General features: G+C 46.4%; 1 protein-coding gene and 1 long non-coding RNA gene across 3 annotated transcripts in view; one reads left to right on the top strand and one right to left on the bottom strand.

The window, feature by feature from the left end:
• The window catches only part of LOC137327049 (BCLAF1 and THRAP3 family member 3-like), a 53,180-nt gene extending 44,582 nt beyond the window's left edge, over window positions 1-8,598 (bottom strand). For both annotated transcript variants that reach the window (XM_067992437.1, XM_067992436.1), the window contains exons 1-2: window positions 8,341-8,598; window positions 1,422-1,483 (exon numbers count right to left, since the gene is read on the bottom strand). In XM_067992437.1, the coding sequence (XP_067848538.1) occupies window positions 1,422-1,462 (41 nt within the window). In that variant the 5' untranslated portion in view covers window positions 1,463-1,483; window positions 8,341-8,598. The remainder of the gene's footprint in view (window positions 1-1,421; window positions 1,484-8,340) is intronic.
• LOC137327051 (uncharacterized) overlaps window positions 8,133-18,991 on the top strand; it is a 28,354-nt gene continuing 17,495 nt past the window's right edge. Inside the window, exon 1 of the long non-coding RNA XR_010964342.1 lies at window positions 8,133-8,267. This is a non-coding gene — a long non-coding RNA (uncharacterized lncRNA). The remainder of the gene's footprint in view (window positions 8,268-18,991) is intronic.

Genomic DNA, 18,991 nt, shown 5'->3' on the forward strand with positions numbered 1-18,991 from the left:
ACAAACTTCACTGAATTTTTTGAGGAGGTAACAAGGAGGGTCGATGAGGGTAGAGCATTTGATGTAGTCCACATGGATTTTAGCAAGGCTTTTGACAAGGTCCCACATGGCAGACTGGTCAAAAAGGTAAAAGCCCATGGGATCCAAGGGAAAGTGGCAAGTTGGATCCAAAATTGGCTCAGTGGCAAGAAGCAAAGGGTAACGATCGACGGGCATTTTTGTGACTGAAAGGCTGTTTCCAGTGGGGTTCTGCAGGGCTCAGTACTAGGTCCCTTGCTCTGTGGTGTATATTAATGATTTGGACTTGAATGTAGGGGGCACGATCAAGAAGTTTGCAGATGATACAAAAACTGACCGTGTGGTTGATAGTGAGGAGGAACGCTATAGACTGCAGGAAGATATCAATGGAGTGGTCAGGTGGGCAGAAAAGTGGCAAATGGAATTCAACCCGAGTGTGAGGTAATGCATTTGGGGAGGGCAAACAGGCAAGTGAATATACAATAAATGGGAGGATACTGAGAAGTGTAGAGGAACAGAGGGACCTTGGAGTGCATGTCCACAGATCCCTGAAGGTAGCAGGACAGGTACATAAGGTTTTTAAGAAGGCATACTTTCCTTTATTAGCTGAGGCATAGAATATAAGAGCAGGGAGGTTATGCTAGAATAGTATAAAACACTAGTTCGGCCACAGCTTAAGTACTGCATACAGTTCTGGTCACCACATTACAGGAAAGATGCAACTGCACTAGAGAGAGTACAGAGGAGATTTACGAAGATGTTGCCAGGGCTGGAGAATTTTTAGCTATGAGCAAAGATTAGATAGGATGGGGTTGTTTTCTTTGGAACAGAGGAGGCTGAGGGGAGATTTAATTGAGGTGTATAAAATTATGACGGGACTAGATAAGAGTGGATAGGGAGGACCCATTTCCCTTAGCAGAGGAGTCAGTGACCAGGGGGCATAGATTTAAAGTAATTGGTAGAAGGATTAGAGGGGAGCCAAGGAGAATTTTTTTCACCCAGAGGGTGGTGGGTTTTTGCAACTCACTGCCTGAAAGGGTGATAGAGACACAAACCCTCAACTCATTTAAAAAGTACTTGAATGAGCACTTGAAGTGCAGTAACCTACAGGGCAACGGACCAAGTGCTGGAAAGTGGGATTAAGCTGGATGACTCTTTCTCGGCCAGCACAGACACAATGGGCCAAATGGCCTCCTTCTGTGACGTAACTTTCTATGATCGTAAATTTAAAAAAATTCTTGTGAAATAAAGAAATTCACCAGCAAATTTACCTGGATCTTAACTTATTGGGACTGCTGTACCAATTAAAGGTTTTACAAAGTTCTATTATATTCACCTTCTATGGGATTACAGCATTTAAAACAGCTTAATGAATGTATTTTCAAAATGCAAAATTTGCTTACCTGTGCTTCCATCTTGGGGATCTCGATCTTGATCGAACCATTGTACCAAGGAGTCCTATGAGCTGTGGTTGTGACAAATATATATACTATATCAGAACTTCCACATTATACTTTACCAGGAACATTCAACATCCTGACACAAAGCATGATTAGTGCCACGAAGGTAGCACTAAAAGAAATCCCTTAATACAAAGCAGTCAGAAATTTAGGTTCTTTGGCCTCCATGTCCAGAAGTGATTATTTTACCTTTTTGTTCTGGTTAAAGTCATATTTTATGTAGTAAGAGTGGTGGAAAAATACATTTCAATATAGAGTTGGTCATTAGAAATTCATTGTTCAAAAGACTAAGCAATCTACATTAATCACTGCCAGTTACTCTGGAGTTGATTCTGACAGTCAAACATTTTCAAGAACATTTATATAATTGTTAAAATAGGTATCTGTTCGTAACTATTCGGTATATACTGTTTCAGATATAATGAAACATATTAGAAGTGCTAGGGCAAATTATTGACCTGGTTAGGAAATTGGCTGAGCGGCAAGAGACAAAGAGTAGGGATAATGGGCAGGTACTCAAATTGGCAGGATGTGACTAGTGGTGTCCCACAGGGATCTGTGTTGGGGCCTCAATTATTCACTGTATTTATTAATGACTTAGATGACGGGATAGAGAGCCACATATCCAAGTTTGCCAATGACAAAGACAGGCAGCATTGTAAGCAGTGTAGATGGAAGCATAAAATTACAGACAGATATTATTTAAGTTAATGGGCAAAACTGTGGCAAATGGATTTCAATGTAGGCAAGCGTGAGGTCATCCACTTTGGATCTAAAAAGGATAGATCAGAGTACTTTCTAAATGGCGAAAAGCTCGAAACAGTGGAGATCCAAAGAGACTTAGGGATCCATGTACATAGATCATTAAAACGTCATGGACAGGTACAGAAAATAATCAAAAAGGCTATTGGAATGCTGGCCTTTCTATCTGGAGGACTAGAATACAAGGGGGTAGAAGTTATGCTACGGCTATACAAAGCCCTAATTAGACCACTCCTACTGTTCAGTTCTGGGCACCGCACCTTAGGAAAGATATATTGGCCTTGGAGGGAGTGCAGCATAAATTTACTAGAACAATACCTGGACTCCAAGGGTTAAATTACAAGGAGAGATTACACAAACTAGGGTTGTATTCCCTGGAATTTAGAAGGTTAAGGGGTGATTTGATCGAAGTTTTCAAGACATTAAGGGGAACTGATCGGGTGGATAGAGAGAAATTGTTTCCGCTGGTTGGGGAGTTTAGCCTAAAAATTAGAGCCAGGACTTTCAGGTGCGAAGTTAAGAAACAGTTCTATACGCAAAGGGTGATAGAAGTTTGAAACACTCTTCTACAAACGGCAGTTGATGCTTACTCGATTATTAATTTTAAATCTGAGATTGATAAGATTTTTGTTAACCAAAGGTATTAAGGGGCATGGGGTTAGGTCATAGATCGGCTATGATCTCTTTGAACGGCAGAACAGGTTGAAGGGGCTAAATGGGCCTGTTCCTATGTTACACGTACATTGATTATGCAAATATATGGTATATGTGTCATTCAGCTTTATACGCCCTTTGAAATGTACGTCAACATGGCTCAGTTAACACTGTTCTGCCTCTGGGTATATGGTTGGGGTTTTGAGCCAAATACCAGCAGAGTTTGCATTCACAGTAAGCTGATATTCCAGTGCAGTGCTGAGGGTGTGCTGCATTGTCTTTCGAATGAGACGTTCTAGTGGGGACACAAAAAAATCCCATGGCACCATTAAAAGAGCAGGATGCTCGGCTAATGTGCTGGCCAACATTCCTCCTCAACCAATACCATCAAACAACAGATTAAATAGTCATTCACTAGGATGATACCAGAACGGAGAGGTTATACCTATCATGAAAGATTGAACAGGCTGGGGCTCTTTTCTCTAGAAAAAAGACTGAAGGGTGACCTGATAGAAATCTTTAAAATTATGAAAGGGTTTGATAGGGTAGAAGTAGAGAAGATGTTTCCACTTGCAGGGAAGACCAGAACTAGGAGCCATAAATATAAAATAGTCACTAATAAATCCAATAGCAAATTCAGGAGAAACTTCTTTACCGAGAGCGGTGAGAACGCGGAACTCGCTACCACAAGGAGTAGTTGAGGCGACAAGCATAAATGCATTTAAGGGAAAGCTAGATAAACACATGAGGGAGAAAGGAATAGAAGAATATATTTTGATGGGAGGAAGTTAAAAAGCAGGACCTTAAAGATAGTAATCTCTGGATTACTCCCACTATGCTAGTGAGTATATGAATAGTAGCATAAGACAGGTTAATGCATGGCTGGAGCAATGGTGCAGGAGGGAGAGTTTTAGATTCCTGGGGCATTGGGATCTGTTCAAGATGGCCGAGCTGCAACCAATGTCCTCACGGGGAGGTTAACCAGTGCTGTGGGGGAGGGTTTAAACGAATGTGCCAGGGGGCTGGGCACCAGGATAAAACATTAAAGAGGAGAAACAAGGTCTACAGAGGACTGGGGGGGGGACAAGGAGCACAAGAGTAAAGAATAGTTCAGAAATAGGAGGGATCAGACAAGGGGCAACCTCTTTGCTAAGGGAAATAGGTCCTTCCTATCCACTCTATCTAGGCCCCTCATAATTTTATACATCTCAATTAAATCACCCCTCAGCCTCCTCTGTTCCAAAGAGAACCCCAGCCTATTCAATCTTTCCTCATAACTAAAATTCTCCAGATCTGGCAACACCCTCATAAATCTCCTCTGTACCTTCTCTAATGCAATCACATCTTGGAATGCAGTGACCAGAACTGTATGCAGTACTCTAGCTGTGGCCTAACTGGTGTTTTATACAGTTCTAGAATAACCTCCCTGCTCTTATATTCTATGCCTCGGCTAATAAAGGTAAGTATCCCGTATGCCTTCTTAACCACCTTATCCACCTGTCCTGCTACCTTCAGGGATCTGTGGACATGCACTCCAAGGTCCCTCTGTTCCTCTACACCTCTCAGTATCCTCCCATTTATTGTGTATTCCCTTGCCTTGTTTGCCCAGCCCAAATGCATTACCTTACACTTGAATTCCATTTGCCACTTTTCTGCACAATTCTGGGCACCACACTTTAGGAAGAATGTGAAGACCTTAGAGAGGGTGCAGGAGAGATTTACTAGAATGGTACCAGGGATGAGGGACTTCAGTTATGTGGAGAGACTGAGGAAGCTGGGGTTGTTCTCCTTAGAACAGAGAAGGTTAAGGGGAGATTTGATAGAGGTGTTCAGAATCATGAATGATTTTGACAGAGTAAATGAGAAACTGTGGCAGAAGGGTCAGTAATCAGAGGTCACAGATTTCAGGTGATTGGCAAAAGAGCCAGAGATGACATGAGGAAACATTTTTTGTTACTCAGCAAGTAAATGCACTGCCTGAAAGGGTGGTGGAAGCAGATTCAATAGTAACTTTCAAAAGGGAGTTGGATAAATACTTGAAGGGAAACAATTTACAGGGGTATGGGACTAATTAGACAGCTCTTTCAAAGAGCCAGCAAAGGCACGAGGGGCTGAATCGCCTCCTCCTGTGCTCTATCTACTACGATACTATGACACACCGGGGAGCCCACGACTTGAAGATCAGTATATTTTCCTACTATCAGTCTAAATGTCTCAATTCCTCTGCAGTGCAGATGATTGACTACTAAAACATTCTTTAGATTATATTGCAGTAATCCAGCTAGATATGAATTTTTAATACCCACTGTCAGTATCTCGGGCTTACTCATGCACATGCTCAGTATCATTTGCAGTTTTCACCATGGTAGGGGGGAGCACAGCTTCTGGCTGCAGCATTACCTAGTTTATTCAACTGTAACCTCTTCATATAATTTTCAATATTTTTAACATTGTAAATACAGCCAAATAGGATAAACGATCCCTTTGGTCTTAAAAAACGCTAATTTAAACTAAAATGAATGCATACACCTTAAAACATGGTAAGGAATTCTAGCTTTACAACTTGACCAGGAGCTACTGCACCCATAGTGGAAAAAGTACTGGCAGGTAGCAACCTTGGAAATTGTTCACATTACTTGTCTGATGACATGGATCTGAATCCATAATCCAAACATGCATTGTAAATCATGTCTCTGTTTTAGGCAGTAAAATAAATCCTGATATCAATGATCATCAAACCAAGAGTGTGTTATCCAGCAAGATACCCTCTACAACATTTTTAAAAACTAGGTTTCTGTGCATAATGGAAAGTTCCAAAGCATCTTAGGTTGAGGTAACTGAAGTTTTCCCCAAATTTTGTGCTCAGCAAGGTGAGTGTTGCTAGTACAGAACAGAAATGTGCGTACACTTGGCACCATGTGCTGGCATTCACGACTCCTTCTACTCTTGTCCAACAATGTGCCTTATCTTCCGCCTCAGAAGAGCACCCCCTACATCAGGTACCTTTTTATAACCCCTGAATGACACTGGCAATTTATCACCAAATTATGGACTGTTTTGTATTAGTTAAGGCTCAGGCTGTGGCTTCCTGTTATCATTTGATATTGGTACATTATCACCAGCAGAGAATTGGAGACTTGCATCCAAGTACTCTGGGCTGCATTCAAACCCAGATCTCAACATGAAAGGCCACTGTTTTAACTCACTATCACCCAATTCCTCAGATATCGATAAGCTTTTTTACATTATTTCAATTCCTTGCTGTGTTACTACTTTGTAGCATGCTACAGATGTTAACCTATACTAAAAAAAAATATGCAACATCTTTCCCCAGATATATAGTCTTTGCATGATTCTGGGAACTACTGGAGTTCCCGGCCTAGAGCTTCTGATCTCAGCTATGTTGTTACGGAGATGCCAGATGATATCCCCAGTGGAAGGGAGGAGAAAAACAGATCAAGATGTCAGTCACTTGTGTCCCATTCCAAATAGATCTACAGATGGTGATAAAATATTCATAGACTGGCATTAATGGATTTTGCCCCACTATAATTTAAGCTAAGCATATAAAATGAATCAGCTCAGTGACTCAGTTGCACAGTGCATTAGTACGCTGTCCTTTTAGCTCTGGGATCCTGAATTAGAGCCAGCCCAAACAACTAAGATGGAAATTTCCTGTCTCTAATGGTCCTGAGGTGAGGATTTGGACAACTTCAACTAGTTTCTTCATGGCCATAGGCTCAGAGCTTAAAAAACTGCCCATATAACAGCAGTAAATTAACCGAAACACTCAAAATAAGCCAAAAAGAATAATATAAATTGTTGAAGCAGAGCAAGAATAGATTTTTTCTGTACCCAGCTACATTCTACATGACTTCTTGATTCTGACAATAGTGGTATGTACTGCATTTCCCAGTGCCAACCAACCCAACAAGCACAAAAAATTGCCAAGAAAATATTAGAATACTACCATCAACTGGGCCAAGTTTTTCATTCAAACTATACTTGGGGCACTTTTAAGAAGCTCCAAGCTAAGTGGGACATAATTGGGACCAGTTTCTAGTAGGTAGAGGGTACTTTTCCAAAGCTGGAGTTACCATGCAAAACATTAAATCTACAGATTTGCTGTCGTCAGGAGGCTAAAGCAACAAAATGCTTAGTTCACATTAAAAAAGAGAGGAGAGGAGTCCAGTATTGTATTATTCGTACACTACTGGCCTGAAACCAACAGAGCGGTAGAGTGTAAAGTGCAGCTGGCAAGACAAACCATACTGCAGGCAGCATCTAATTCTCTGCCTGTCAGGAAGAAACTCTGTACATGAGTTCTCCACTCCCTTGCCACTTTGTTTTTTTAAAAACAGAAAATGTTGGAAAAACAATGCAGATCCATCAGCCTTCCATGACCGGTGGGCACCGTAAGGTATAGAGAGTCTCACTGACACAAATAACATTATAATTTAGAATTATAGGTTTCTTTAGTTAATTAGACTTTATATCTAAATGCTATTAGTGGTGCCTCCTTAAGATGGGGAACTTGTGGAGCTGGCTATTGGTTGGTGACACTCAAAAAACTCAATACCACCTTCATTGGCAACTGAAAAGATAGAAGTCAGGTTAGAAGTGGAAATTGGAAAACAAGCAAGTGGGGAAGGGAGAATAAGTAACAGCAATCAGGGATGCTGATAAAACCATAGAAAAGATACAGCACCGAAAGGGGCCATTCGGCCCATCGTGTCCGCGCCGGCTCGAAGAACAACCAGGCGCCCATCCTAATCCCACCTTCCAGCACCCGGACCGCAGCCCTGCAGCTCACAGCACTTTAGGTGCAGGTCCAGGTGCCTCTACCACCAATTCAGGCAGCGAATTCCACACACCCACCACCCTCTGAGTAAAAAAAGTTTTCCCTCATGTCCCCTCGAATCCTCCCGCCAATCAGCTTAAATCTATGTCCTCTAGTTCTTGAACTCTGATGCCTGTCACAGAGATAATTAGCGGGCTTTAATGCCCCGCAAACTGTGGTTTTTTTTTTGAAAAGCTGCAGAGAGGTGAAAACCACTGAACGACATTGAAAGATCGGTGAAGAAAAGGCATTAAAAAGGAGATCGGGCCATGGAATAGCTCGGGGGGGGGGGGGAGGGGGGGGGGGGGGGGGGGGGAGGGGGGGGGGGGGGAGGGGGGGGGGGGGGGGAGGGGGCAAAGGTCAGGCTCGCGCAGGCGCACGGCGAGTGACCGCTCGAGCTGACATGCGCACGGCCGTCATCCGGAGCAACCGTCCGACCGTTGGCGAGACCCGGATTTAACGGTTAACGGAAGGGATTCAAATGACCAACTCCGCTCCCCTCACCGCCCCCCGCCCCGGTTCTTTTAATCTCGGTAACTATATATATATTTATTTATTTATATATTAGTATGTGACGGCCGTTATTGTATAAGTTTTGAAACGTACCGACGGTTGCGGGAAGGCGTGTGATTCGGAGAGGCCCCGGGATCCTCCCGCCCTCGCTGCAGAGACGCCCTGTTATTATCAGTCGTAATAATAATTTCCCCCTCCGTCGCTCAGATTCCTTGTTGCCCGACACTGCGGCTGGATTTCCGCCTGGTCCGGTTCGCCCCTCACTCGCCGCGGCAGAAGCTGCTGTAACCCGAACAAAACGCACCCTCTGACCCTCCCTCCAGCCGCAGCTGCCGCTGGGCCGTGCGCAGGCGCCCTCTGTCGCCTCGTCACTGGGGGGGGGGGGGGAGGAGGGGGAGGGGGGGACGGAGTTGCGCATGCGTGGTGTGGGCTGTGACTTGCAGCATTGCTCTCAGAAGCAAATCACTGCGGAGGCCGGGGATGTGAATTAAAATCAGAAAATGCTGGAAGTACTCAGCAAGTGAGGGCAGCATCTGTGGAGAAGGAAACAGAGTTAACGTTTCAGGTCGAAGACACAACTGGAAGATGTTAAAGTTTTTAAGCAAGTACAGAGCCAGGGAAAGGGGGGAGGAAAGAACAGAAGGGAAGGTCTGTGATGGGGTGGAGGGCAGGAGTGATTAAATGACAGAAGGGAAGGTCTGTGATGGGGTGGAGGGCAGGAGTGATTAAATGACAGAAGGGAAGGTCTGTGATGGGGTGGAGGGCAGGAGTGATTAAATGACAGAAGGGAAGGTCTGTGATGGGGTGGAGGGCAGGAGTGATTAAATGACAGAAGGGAAGGTCTGTGATGGGGTGGAGGGCAGGAGTGATTAAATGACAGAAGGGAAGGTCTGTGATGGGGTGGAGGGCAGGAGTGATTAAATGACAGAAGGGAAGGTCTGTGATGGGGTGGAGGGCAGGAGTGATTAAATGACAGAAGGGAAGGTCTGTGATGGGGTGGAGGGCAGGAGTGATTAAATGACAGAAGGGAAGGTCTGTGATGGGGTGGAGGGCAGGAGTGATTAAATGACAGAAGGGATGATGGTGCAAGGCAAGGGGGGTGGGAATGGGAGAGGTTAAGAAACAAAAGATTGGTCTAGCTCCCTTTCCCCTGGCTCTCTATTTGCTTAAAAGCTTTAACATCTTCCAGTTCTGACGAAAGGCCATCGACCTGAAACATTAACTGTTTCTTTCTCCACAGATGCTGCCTGACTTGCTGAGCTTTTCCAGCATTTTCTGTTTTTATTCGAGCCATTCTCTCTCTCTCTCTCTCTAAGGCGTGTGAGCTCCTGAGTGCCTTTTCTAAATTACCCGATGGGTGTCATCAACCCAAATAAAAGAAATCTAACAAAAAGCCCCCCCCCCCACTTTTCAGAGGGGCACAAACAATAAACACCCAAATCCTACCAAAGAAAGGAAACTTATCAAATTAAATAATAATGTTGTTTACAGCATCGACTATACACTCCAGTCCCTGCGGTGCCCGCTGGTCGCGGAAGGCCTCAAGTGTATGTTCCTGAGTGTAATATTTCAGAAAATTCCTTTATGATAAATTGTCATTGATTTATAAGGAACGTTTAGTGCATTTTTTTTTGATTTTGCACACACACGAAAATATATGCCAGTCTCCTTACGACACACATCCCAGCCGGGAAGGTTTGTGGGCAATGTACTCGCATGTTAATGCTGACAACTCCCTGTGTATTGCATAACCAAGCTTTACAACAACCTCTCAAGGTGATTCAGAGGGTATGACAGTGTAGTGGTCACGTCATTGGGCTGGACTAATAATCCGCAGAATGTGAGCTCAAATCCCACCATGGCTTCAGATCAAACAGAATCAGGAAATAAAAAGCTGATTCCAGTAAAAGTGACCATGAAGCTGTTGGATTGTCGTGAAAGTGATAAACCACTGCAAAGAACAAGAATAAGACAGCATTGTGGAAGCACTTTCACCACACGGACTGCAATGCTTTAAGAAGAGGGCCCACCACCATCTTCTCGAGGGCAACTGGGGATGGGCAATAAATGTAGGGTTGCCAACTCTGGTTGGAGGCATTCCTGGAGGTTTGATCACGTGACATTCTGTCTTCAACGAATGTTATTGCATTTACCTTATAAAGGTTGGGTCCCCTGTAGTTGAGTATTTTTGCTTGTGGTTTTCACACCAGCAGCTGTTGTGCGAGAAGCTCCAAGAACCAGGAGTAGATGAAGAAAGGAAACTGAGGGAGTAAATCCTCCATTTCAGAGACCCACTGATTGCCGAGACCACCCCATTTCAGAGACCCACTGATTGCCAAGACCCCACCATTTCAGAGACCCCCCCAATTTGAGAGACCCCCGAGTGCAGACTCCCCAGCTCTGATTTCCGACTCTCCGGCCCCGATTTCTGACTCTCCAACCTCAATTCCTAAATCTCCAGTCCCCATTTCAGACACTCCAGCCCTGATTGCTGACTCTGCGGCCCCGATTGCCGACTCTCCAGCCTCGATTCTCAACTCTCCAGCCCGAATTGCCAACTCTCCGGCCCCAATTGCTGACTCTCTGGCCCCAATTGCTGACTCTCTGACCCCGATTGCCGACTCTCCAGCTCTGATTGCCAACTCTCCGGCCCCAATTGTTGACTCTCTGGCCCCAATTTCCGACTTTCTGGCACCGATTGCCGACGACTCTCCAGCCTCAATTGCTGACTCTCCAGCCCTGATTGCCGACTCTCCGGCCCCAATTGCTGACTCTCTGACCCCAATTACCGACTCTCCGGCTCTGATTGCCGACTCTCCGGCTCTGATTGCCGACTCTCCAGCTCTGATTGCCGACTCTCCAGCCCTGATTGCCAACTCTCCGGCCCCAATTGCTGACTCTCTGACCCCAATTACCGACTCTCCAGCCCTGATTGCCGACTCTCCGGCCCCAATTGCTGACTCTCTGACCCCAATTACCGACTCTCCAGCCCTGATTGCCGACTCTCCGGCCCCAATTGCTGACTCTCTGACCCCAATTACCGACTCTCCGGCTCTGATTGCCGACTCTCCGGCTCTGATTGCCGACTCTCCGGCTCTGATTGCCGACTCTCCAGCCGATTGCCGACTCTCCGGCCCCAATTGCTGACTCTCTGACCCCAATTACCGACTCTCCAGCTCTGATTGCCAACTCTCCAGCCCCGATTGCCCACTGTCCGGCCCCCTCCCGATTGCTGGTCACAGCTTTCTGCAGCAACGGTCGGGTGACGTCACCGAGCAGAGGCTTTTCCAGCACCAGCCGTGATGTCACAGAGCGAAGTGAGGGGGGGTGCACGGCAGCGGGAAATTCAAATCACTGATCTCCCAGGCTGCTGGAGGCGGTGCTCAGGAGAGTTATCACCGATTCCAGGATACTCTCAGGCATTCCAGGAACCTGAAATAAATACTGGCCTTAACGTCCAAATCCGAAGAATGAGTTTTTAAAAACTATCTCCTTTCTGGCATTTGCAGAGATGTCAACCTTTAAATATTAAAATCAGTGAGATTGCCGGGGTTGCGGGGGGGGAGAAATCAATGAGAAAGAAATCTGGTCAAGAAATACTCCTCCTGTCACTGTGAACGTGGATCCATTTATTTTGAGGCTCAATGGATTTGCTAATTACGGTGAAGCATCCCATTTCCAAACACCTGGGGATGCACCTGCTGCGATTATTGTACAGAGTTCTAGTAGGAACAGCACAGGAGGAGGCCAGTCAGTCCTGTTGAGTTCTGCTGGACTAGGTTTCTTGGTGTTGCACCAATACTTCCAAATCAAGTTAAAATTATGCTGTGGAGATGAAGCCACTCAGTTGTAAAATCTCGCTAAAAAAAGTCATAATAAGAATAAAACCGGATGGACGACCCGGCATCGGACCACTAGGCACCGGACACGACAAAGGCAAACCAAGCCCAGACGACCCTGCAAAGTCCTCCTCACTAACATCTGGGGACTTGTGCCAAAATTGGGAGAGCTGTCCCACAGACTAGTCAAGCAACAGCCTGACATAGCCATACTCAGAATCATACCTTTCAGCCAACGTCTCAGACTCTTCCATCACCATCCCTGGGTATGTCCTGTCCCACCGGCAGGACAGACCCACGAGAGGTGATGGTACAGTGATATACAGTCAGGAGGGAGTGGCCCTGGACGTCCTCAACATTGACTCTGGACCCCATGAAATCTCATGACATCAGGTCAAACATGGGCAAGGAAAACCCCTGCTGATTACCACCTACCGCTGATGAATCAGTCCTCCTCCATGTTGAACACCACTTGGAGGAAGCACTGAGGGTAGCAAGGGCACAGAATGTACTCTGGGTGGGGGACTTCAATGTCCATCACCAAGAGTGGCTCGGTAGCACCACGACTGACCGAGCTGGCCGAGTCCTGAAGGACATAGCTGCCATACTGGGCCTGCGGCAGGTGGCGAGCGAACCAACATGAGGGAAAAACCTACTTGACCTTGTCCTCACCAATCTACCTGTTGCAAATGCATCTGTCCATGACAGTATTGGTAGGAGTGACCACCGCATAGTCCTCGTGGAGACGAAATCCTGTCTTCGCACTGAGGATACCATCCAAAGTGTCGTTTCAGAACAGATCTAGCAGCTCAAAATTGGGCACCTATGAGGTGCTGTGGGCGATCAGCAGCAGCAGAGTTGTATTCCACCAAAATCTATAACCTCATGGCCCGGCATATTTCTCACTCTACCATTACCAACAAGCCAGGGATCAACCCTGGTTCAGTGAGGAGTGTAGAAGAGCATGCCAGGAGTAGCACCAGCCGTAACTAAAAATGAGGTGCCAACCTGGTGAAGCTACAACTCAGGACTACATGCATGCTAAACAGCGGAAGCAGCATGCTATAGACAGAGCTAATTGATTCCACAACCAACGGATCAGATCAAAGGTCTGCAGTCCTGCCACATCCAGTCGTGAATGGTGGTGGACAATTAAACAACTAACAGGAGGAGGAGGCTCTGTAAAAATCCCCATCCTCAATGATGGCAGAGTCCAGCACGTGAGTGCAAAAGACTAGGCTGAAGCGTTTGTAACCATCTTCAGCCAGAATCATAGAATCATAGAAGTTTACAACATGGAAACAGGCCCTTCGGCCCAACATGTCCATGTCGCCCAGTTTATACCACGAAGCTAGTCCCAATTGCCTGCACTTGGCCCATATCCCTCTATACCCATCTTACCCATGTAACTGTCCAAATGCTTTTTAAAAGACAAAATTGTACCCACCTCTACTATTGCCTCTGGCAGCTCGTTCCAGACACTCACCACCCTTTGAGTGAAAAAATTGCCCCTCTGGACCTTTTTGTATCTCCCCCCTCTCACCTTAAATCTATGCCCCCTCGTTATAGACTCCCCTACCTTTGGGAAAAGATTTTGACGACCTTATCTATGCCCCTCATTATTTTATAGACTTCTATAAGATCACCCCTAAACCTCCTACTCTCCAGGGAAAAAAGTCCCAGTCTATCTAACCTCTCCCTATAAGTCAAACCATCAAGTCCCGGTAGCATCCTCGTAAATCTTTTCTGCACTCTTTCTAGTTTAATAATATCCTTTCTATAGTAGGGAGACCAGAACTGTACACAGTATTCCAAGTGTGGCCTTACTAATGTCTTGTACAACTTCAACAAGAAATCCCAACTCCTGTATTCAATGTTCTGACCAATGAAACCAAGCATGCGGAATGCCTTCTTCACCACCCTATCCACCTGTGACTCCACTTTCAAGGAGCTATGAACCTGTACTCCTAGATCTCTTTGTTCTATAACTCTCCCCAACTCCCTACCATTAACGGAGTAGGTCCTGGTCCGATTCGATCTACCAAAATGCATCACCTCACATTTATCTAAATTAAACTCCATCTGCCATTCATCGGCCCACTGGCCCAATTTATCAAGATCCCGTTGCAATCCTCGATAACCTTCTTCACTGTCCACAATGCCACCAATCTTGGTGTCATCTGCAAACTTACTAACCATTCCTCCTAAATTCTCATCCAAATCATTAATATAAATAACAAATAACAGCGGACCCAGCACCGATCCCTGAGGCACACCGCTGGTCACAGGCCTCCAGTCTGAAAAATAACCCTCTACAACCACCCTCTGTCTTCTGTCGTCAAGCCAATTTTGTATCCAATTGGCTACCTCACCTTGGATCCCGTGAGATTTAACCTTATGTAACAACCTACCATGCGGTACCTTGTCAAAGGCTTTGCTAAAGTCCATGTAGACCACGTCTACTGCACAGCCCTCATCTATCCTCTTGGTTACCCCTTCAAAAAACTCAATCAAATTCGTGAGACATGATTTTCCTCTCACAAAACCATGCTGATTGTTCCTAATCAGTTCCTGCCTCTCCAAATGCCTGTAGATCCTGTCTCTCAGAATACCCTCTAACAACTTACCCACTACAGATGTCAGGCTCACCGGTCTGTAGTTCCCAGGCTTTTCCCTGCTGCCCTTCTTAAACAAAGGCACAACATTTGCTACCCTCCAATCTTCAGGCACCTCACCTGTAACTGTCGATGATTCAAATATCTCTGCTTGGGGACCCGCAATTTCCTCCCTAACCACCCATAACGTCCTGGGATACATTTCATCAGGTCCCGGAGATTTATCTACCTTGATGCGCGTTAAGACTTCCAGCACCTCCCTCTCTGTAATATGTACACTCCTCAAGACATCACTATTTATTTCCCCAAGTACCCTAACATCCATGCCTTTCTCAATCGTAAATACCGATGTCAAATATTCATTCAGGATCTCACCCATCTCTTGTGGTTCCGCACATAGATGACCTTGTTGATCCTTAAGAGGCCCTACTCTCTCCCTAGTTACTCTTTTGCCCTTTATGTACTTGTAGAAGCTCTTTGGATTCTCCTTTGCCTTATCTGCCAAAGCAATCTCATGTCCCCTTTTTGCCCTCCTGATTTCTCTCTTAACTCTACTCCGGCAATCTCTATACTCTTCAAGGGATCCACTTGATCCCAGCTGCCTATGCATGTCATATGCCTCCTTCTTCTTTTTGACTAGGGCCTCAATCTCCCGAGTCATCCAAGGTTCCCTACTTCTACCAGCCTTGCCCTTCACTTTATAAGGAATGTGCTTACCCTGAACCCTGGTTAACACTCTTTTGAAAGCCTCTCACTAACCAGACGTCCCTTTGCCTGCCAACAGGCTCTCCCAATCAACTTCTGAAAGTTCCTGTCCAATACCATCAAAATTGGCCTTTCCCCAATTTAGAATTTTAACTTTTGGGCCAGACCTATCATTCTCCATAGCTATCTTAAAACTAATGGAATTATGATCACTGGTCCCAAAGTGATCCCTCACTAACACTTCTGTCACCTGCCCTTCCTTATTGCCCAAGAGGAGGTCAAGTTTTGCCCCCTCTCTCGTCGGGCCATCCACATACTGAATGAGAAATTCCTCCTGAATACACTCAACAAATTTCTCTCCATCCAAGCCCCTAATGCTATGGCTGTCCCAGTCAATGTTGGGAAAGTTAAAGTCCCCCACTATTACCACCCTATTTTTCTTGCAGCTGTCTGTAATCTCCTTACATATTTGCTCCTCAATTTCCCGTTGACTATTTGGGGGTCTGTAGTACAATCCTATCAAAGTGATCTCTCCCTTCTTATTTTTCAGTTCTACCCATATAGACTCAGTGGGCGAATCCTCGGATATATCCCCTCTCACTACTGCCGTGATGTTCTCCCTAATCAAGAACGCAACTCCCCCTCCTCTCTTACCTCCTGCTCTATCTTTCCTCTAGCATCTGTACCCTGGAACATTGAGCTGCCAGTCCTGCCCCTCCCTTAGCCATTTTTGGTAATAGCTATAACATCCCAGTCCCATGTACCCATCCATGCCCTGAGTTCATCTGCCTTGCCCATCAGATTTCTTGCATTGAAATAAATGCAGTTTAATCTAGACTTCCCTTGGTCTTTGCCCTGCTTTCTCAGACCATCTGTCCGGTCATGTTTTGTACACTCTCCCTTACTGCCTTTTGTTTCTGTCGCCACTTTACTTCCCACTGACTTCCTGCATCGGTTCCCATCCCCCTGCCACATTAGTTTAAACCCTCCCCAACAGCACTAGCAAACACTCCCCCTAGGACATTGGTTCCAGTCCTGCCCAGATGCAGACCGTCCAATTTGTACTGGTCCCACCTCTCCCAGAACCGGTTCCAATGGCCCAGGAATTTGAATCCCTCCCTCTTGCACCATCTCTCAAGCCACGTATTCATCCTAGCTATCCTGTCATTCCTACTCTGACTAGCCCGTGGCACTGGTAGCAATCCTGAGATTACTACCTTTGAGGTCCTACTTAACTCCTAACTCCCTAAATTCAGCTTGTAGGACCTCATCCCGTTTTTTACCTATATCGTTGGTACCTATATGCACCACGACAACTGGCTGTTCACCCTCCCCCTCCAGAATGTTCTGCAGCCGCTCCGAGACATCCCTGACCCTTGCACCAGGGAGGCAACAGACCATCCTGGAGTCTCGGTTGCGTCCGCAGAAACGCCTGTCTATTCCCCTTACAATCGAGTCCCCGATCACTATAGCTCTGCCACTCTTTTTCCTGCCCACCTGTGCAGCAGAGCCAGCCACGGTGCCATGAACCTGGCCGCTGTCACCTTCCCCTGGTGAGCCATCTCCCCCAACAGTATCCAAAACGGTATACCTGTTTTGGAGGGAGATGACCGCAGGGGACCCCTGCAGTGCCTTCCTACTCTTCCTCTGTCTGTTGGTCACCCATTCACTATCTCCCTCAGTAATTTTTATCTGTGGTGTGACCAACTCACTGAACGTGCTATCCACGACTTCCTCAGCATCGCGGATGCTCCAAAGTGAGTCCATCCGCAGCTCCAGAGCCGTCAAGCGGTCAAACAGTAGCTGCAGCTGGACACACTTCCCGCAGGTGAAGGAACCAGGGATACAGGAAGGATCCCTGAATTCCCACATCCCACAAGAGGAACATGACACGGGTCTGGGATCTCCTGCCATGACTTAACCCTTAAGTTAGCTTAACAACAACTACAATGTCAAGATGGATGATCCATCTCGGCCTCCTCCCGATATCCCCACCATCACAGAAGCCAGTCTTCAGCCAATTCGATTCACTCCACGTGATATCAAGAAATGGCTGAGTGCACTGGATGCAGCAAAGGCTATGGGCCCCAACAACATCCCGGCTGTAGTGCTGAAGACTTGTGCTCCAGAACTAGCTGTGCCTCTAGCCAAGCTGTTCCAGTACAGCTACAATACTGGCATCTACCCGACAATGTGGAAAATTGCCCAGGTATGTCCTGTCCACAAAAAGCAGGACAAATCCAATCCGGCCAATTACCGCCCCATCAGCCTACTCTCAATCAACAGCAAAGTGATGTAAGGTGTCGTCGACAGTGCTATCAAGCGGCACTTACTCACCAATAACCTGCTCACCGATGCTCAGTTTGGGTTCCGCCAGGACCACTCGGCTCCAGACCTCATTACAGCCTTTGTCCAAACATGGACATAAGAGCTGAATTTCAGAGGTGAGGTGAGAGTGACTGCCCTTGACATCAAGGCAGTATTTGACCGAGTGTGGCACCAATGAGCCCTAGTAAAATTGAAGTCAATGGGAATCAGGGGGAAAACTCTCCAGTGGCTGGAGTCATACCTAGCACAAAGTAAGATGGTAGTGGTTGTTGGAAGCCAATCATCTCAGCCCCAGGATATTGCTGCAGGAGTTCCTCAGGGCAGTGTCCTAGGCCCGACCATCTTCAGCTGTTTCATCAATGACCTTCTCTCCATCATAAGGTCATAAATGGGGATGTTCGTTGATGATTTCAGAGTGTTCAGTTCCATTTGCAACCCCTCAAATAATGAAGCAGTCCGAGCCCGCAAGCAGCAAGACCTGGACAACATCCAGACTTGGGCTGATAAGTGGCACATAACATTCGCGCCAGACAAGTGCCAGGCAATGACCATCTCCAACAAGAGAGAGTCTAACCACCTCCCCTTGACATTCAACGGCATTACCATCGCCGAATCCCCCACCATCAACATCCTGGGGGTCATCATTGACCAGAAACTTAACTAGACCAGCCATATAAATACTGTGGCTGCAAGAGCAGGTCAGAGGCTGGGTATTCTGCAGCGAGTGACTCACCTCCTGACTCCCCAAAGCCTTACCACCATCTACAAGGCACAAGTCAGGAGTGTGATGGAATACTCTCCACTTGCCTGGATGAGTGCAGCTCCAACAACACTCAAGAAGCTCCACACCATCCAGGACAAAGCAGCCCGCTTGATTGGCACCCCATTCACCACCCTAAACATTCACACCCTTCACCACTGGTGCACTGTGACTGCAGTGTGTACCATCCACAGGATGCACTGCTGCAACTCGCCAAGGCTTCTTCGACAGCACCTCCCAAACCCACGACCTCTACCACCTAGAAGGTCAAGAGCAGCAGGCACATGGGAACAACACCACCTGTACGTTCCCCTCCAAGTCACACACCATCCTGAGTTGGAAATATATCGCCGTCCCTTCATCGTCGCTGGGTCAAAATCCTGGAACTCGCTTCCTAACAGCACTATGGGAGAACCGTCACTACATGGACTGCAGCGGTTCAAGAAGGTGGCTCACCACCACCTTCTCAAGGGCAATTAGGGATGGGCAATAAATGC

This window comes from Heptranchias perlo, chromosome 11 (genome assembly GCF_035084215.1).
Source record: "Heptranchias perlo isolate sHepPer1 chromosome 11, sHepPer1.hap1, whole genome shotgun sequence".
In the NCBI taxonomy this organism is placed as follows: domain Eukaryota; kingdom Metazoa; phylum Chordata; class Chondrichthyes; order Hexanchiformes; family Hexanchidae; genus Heptranchias; species Heptranchias perlo.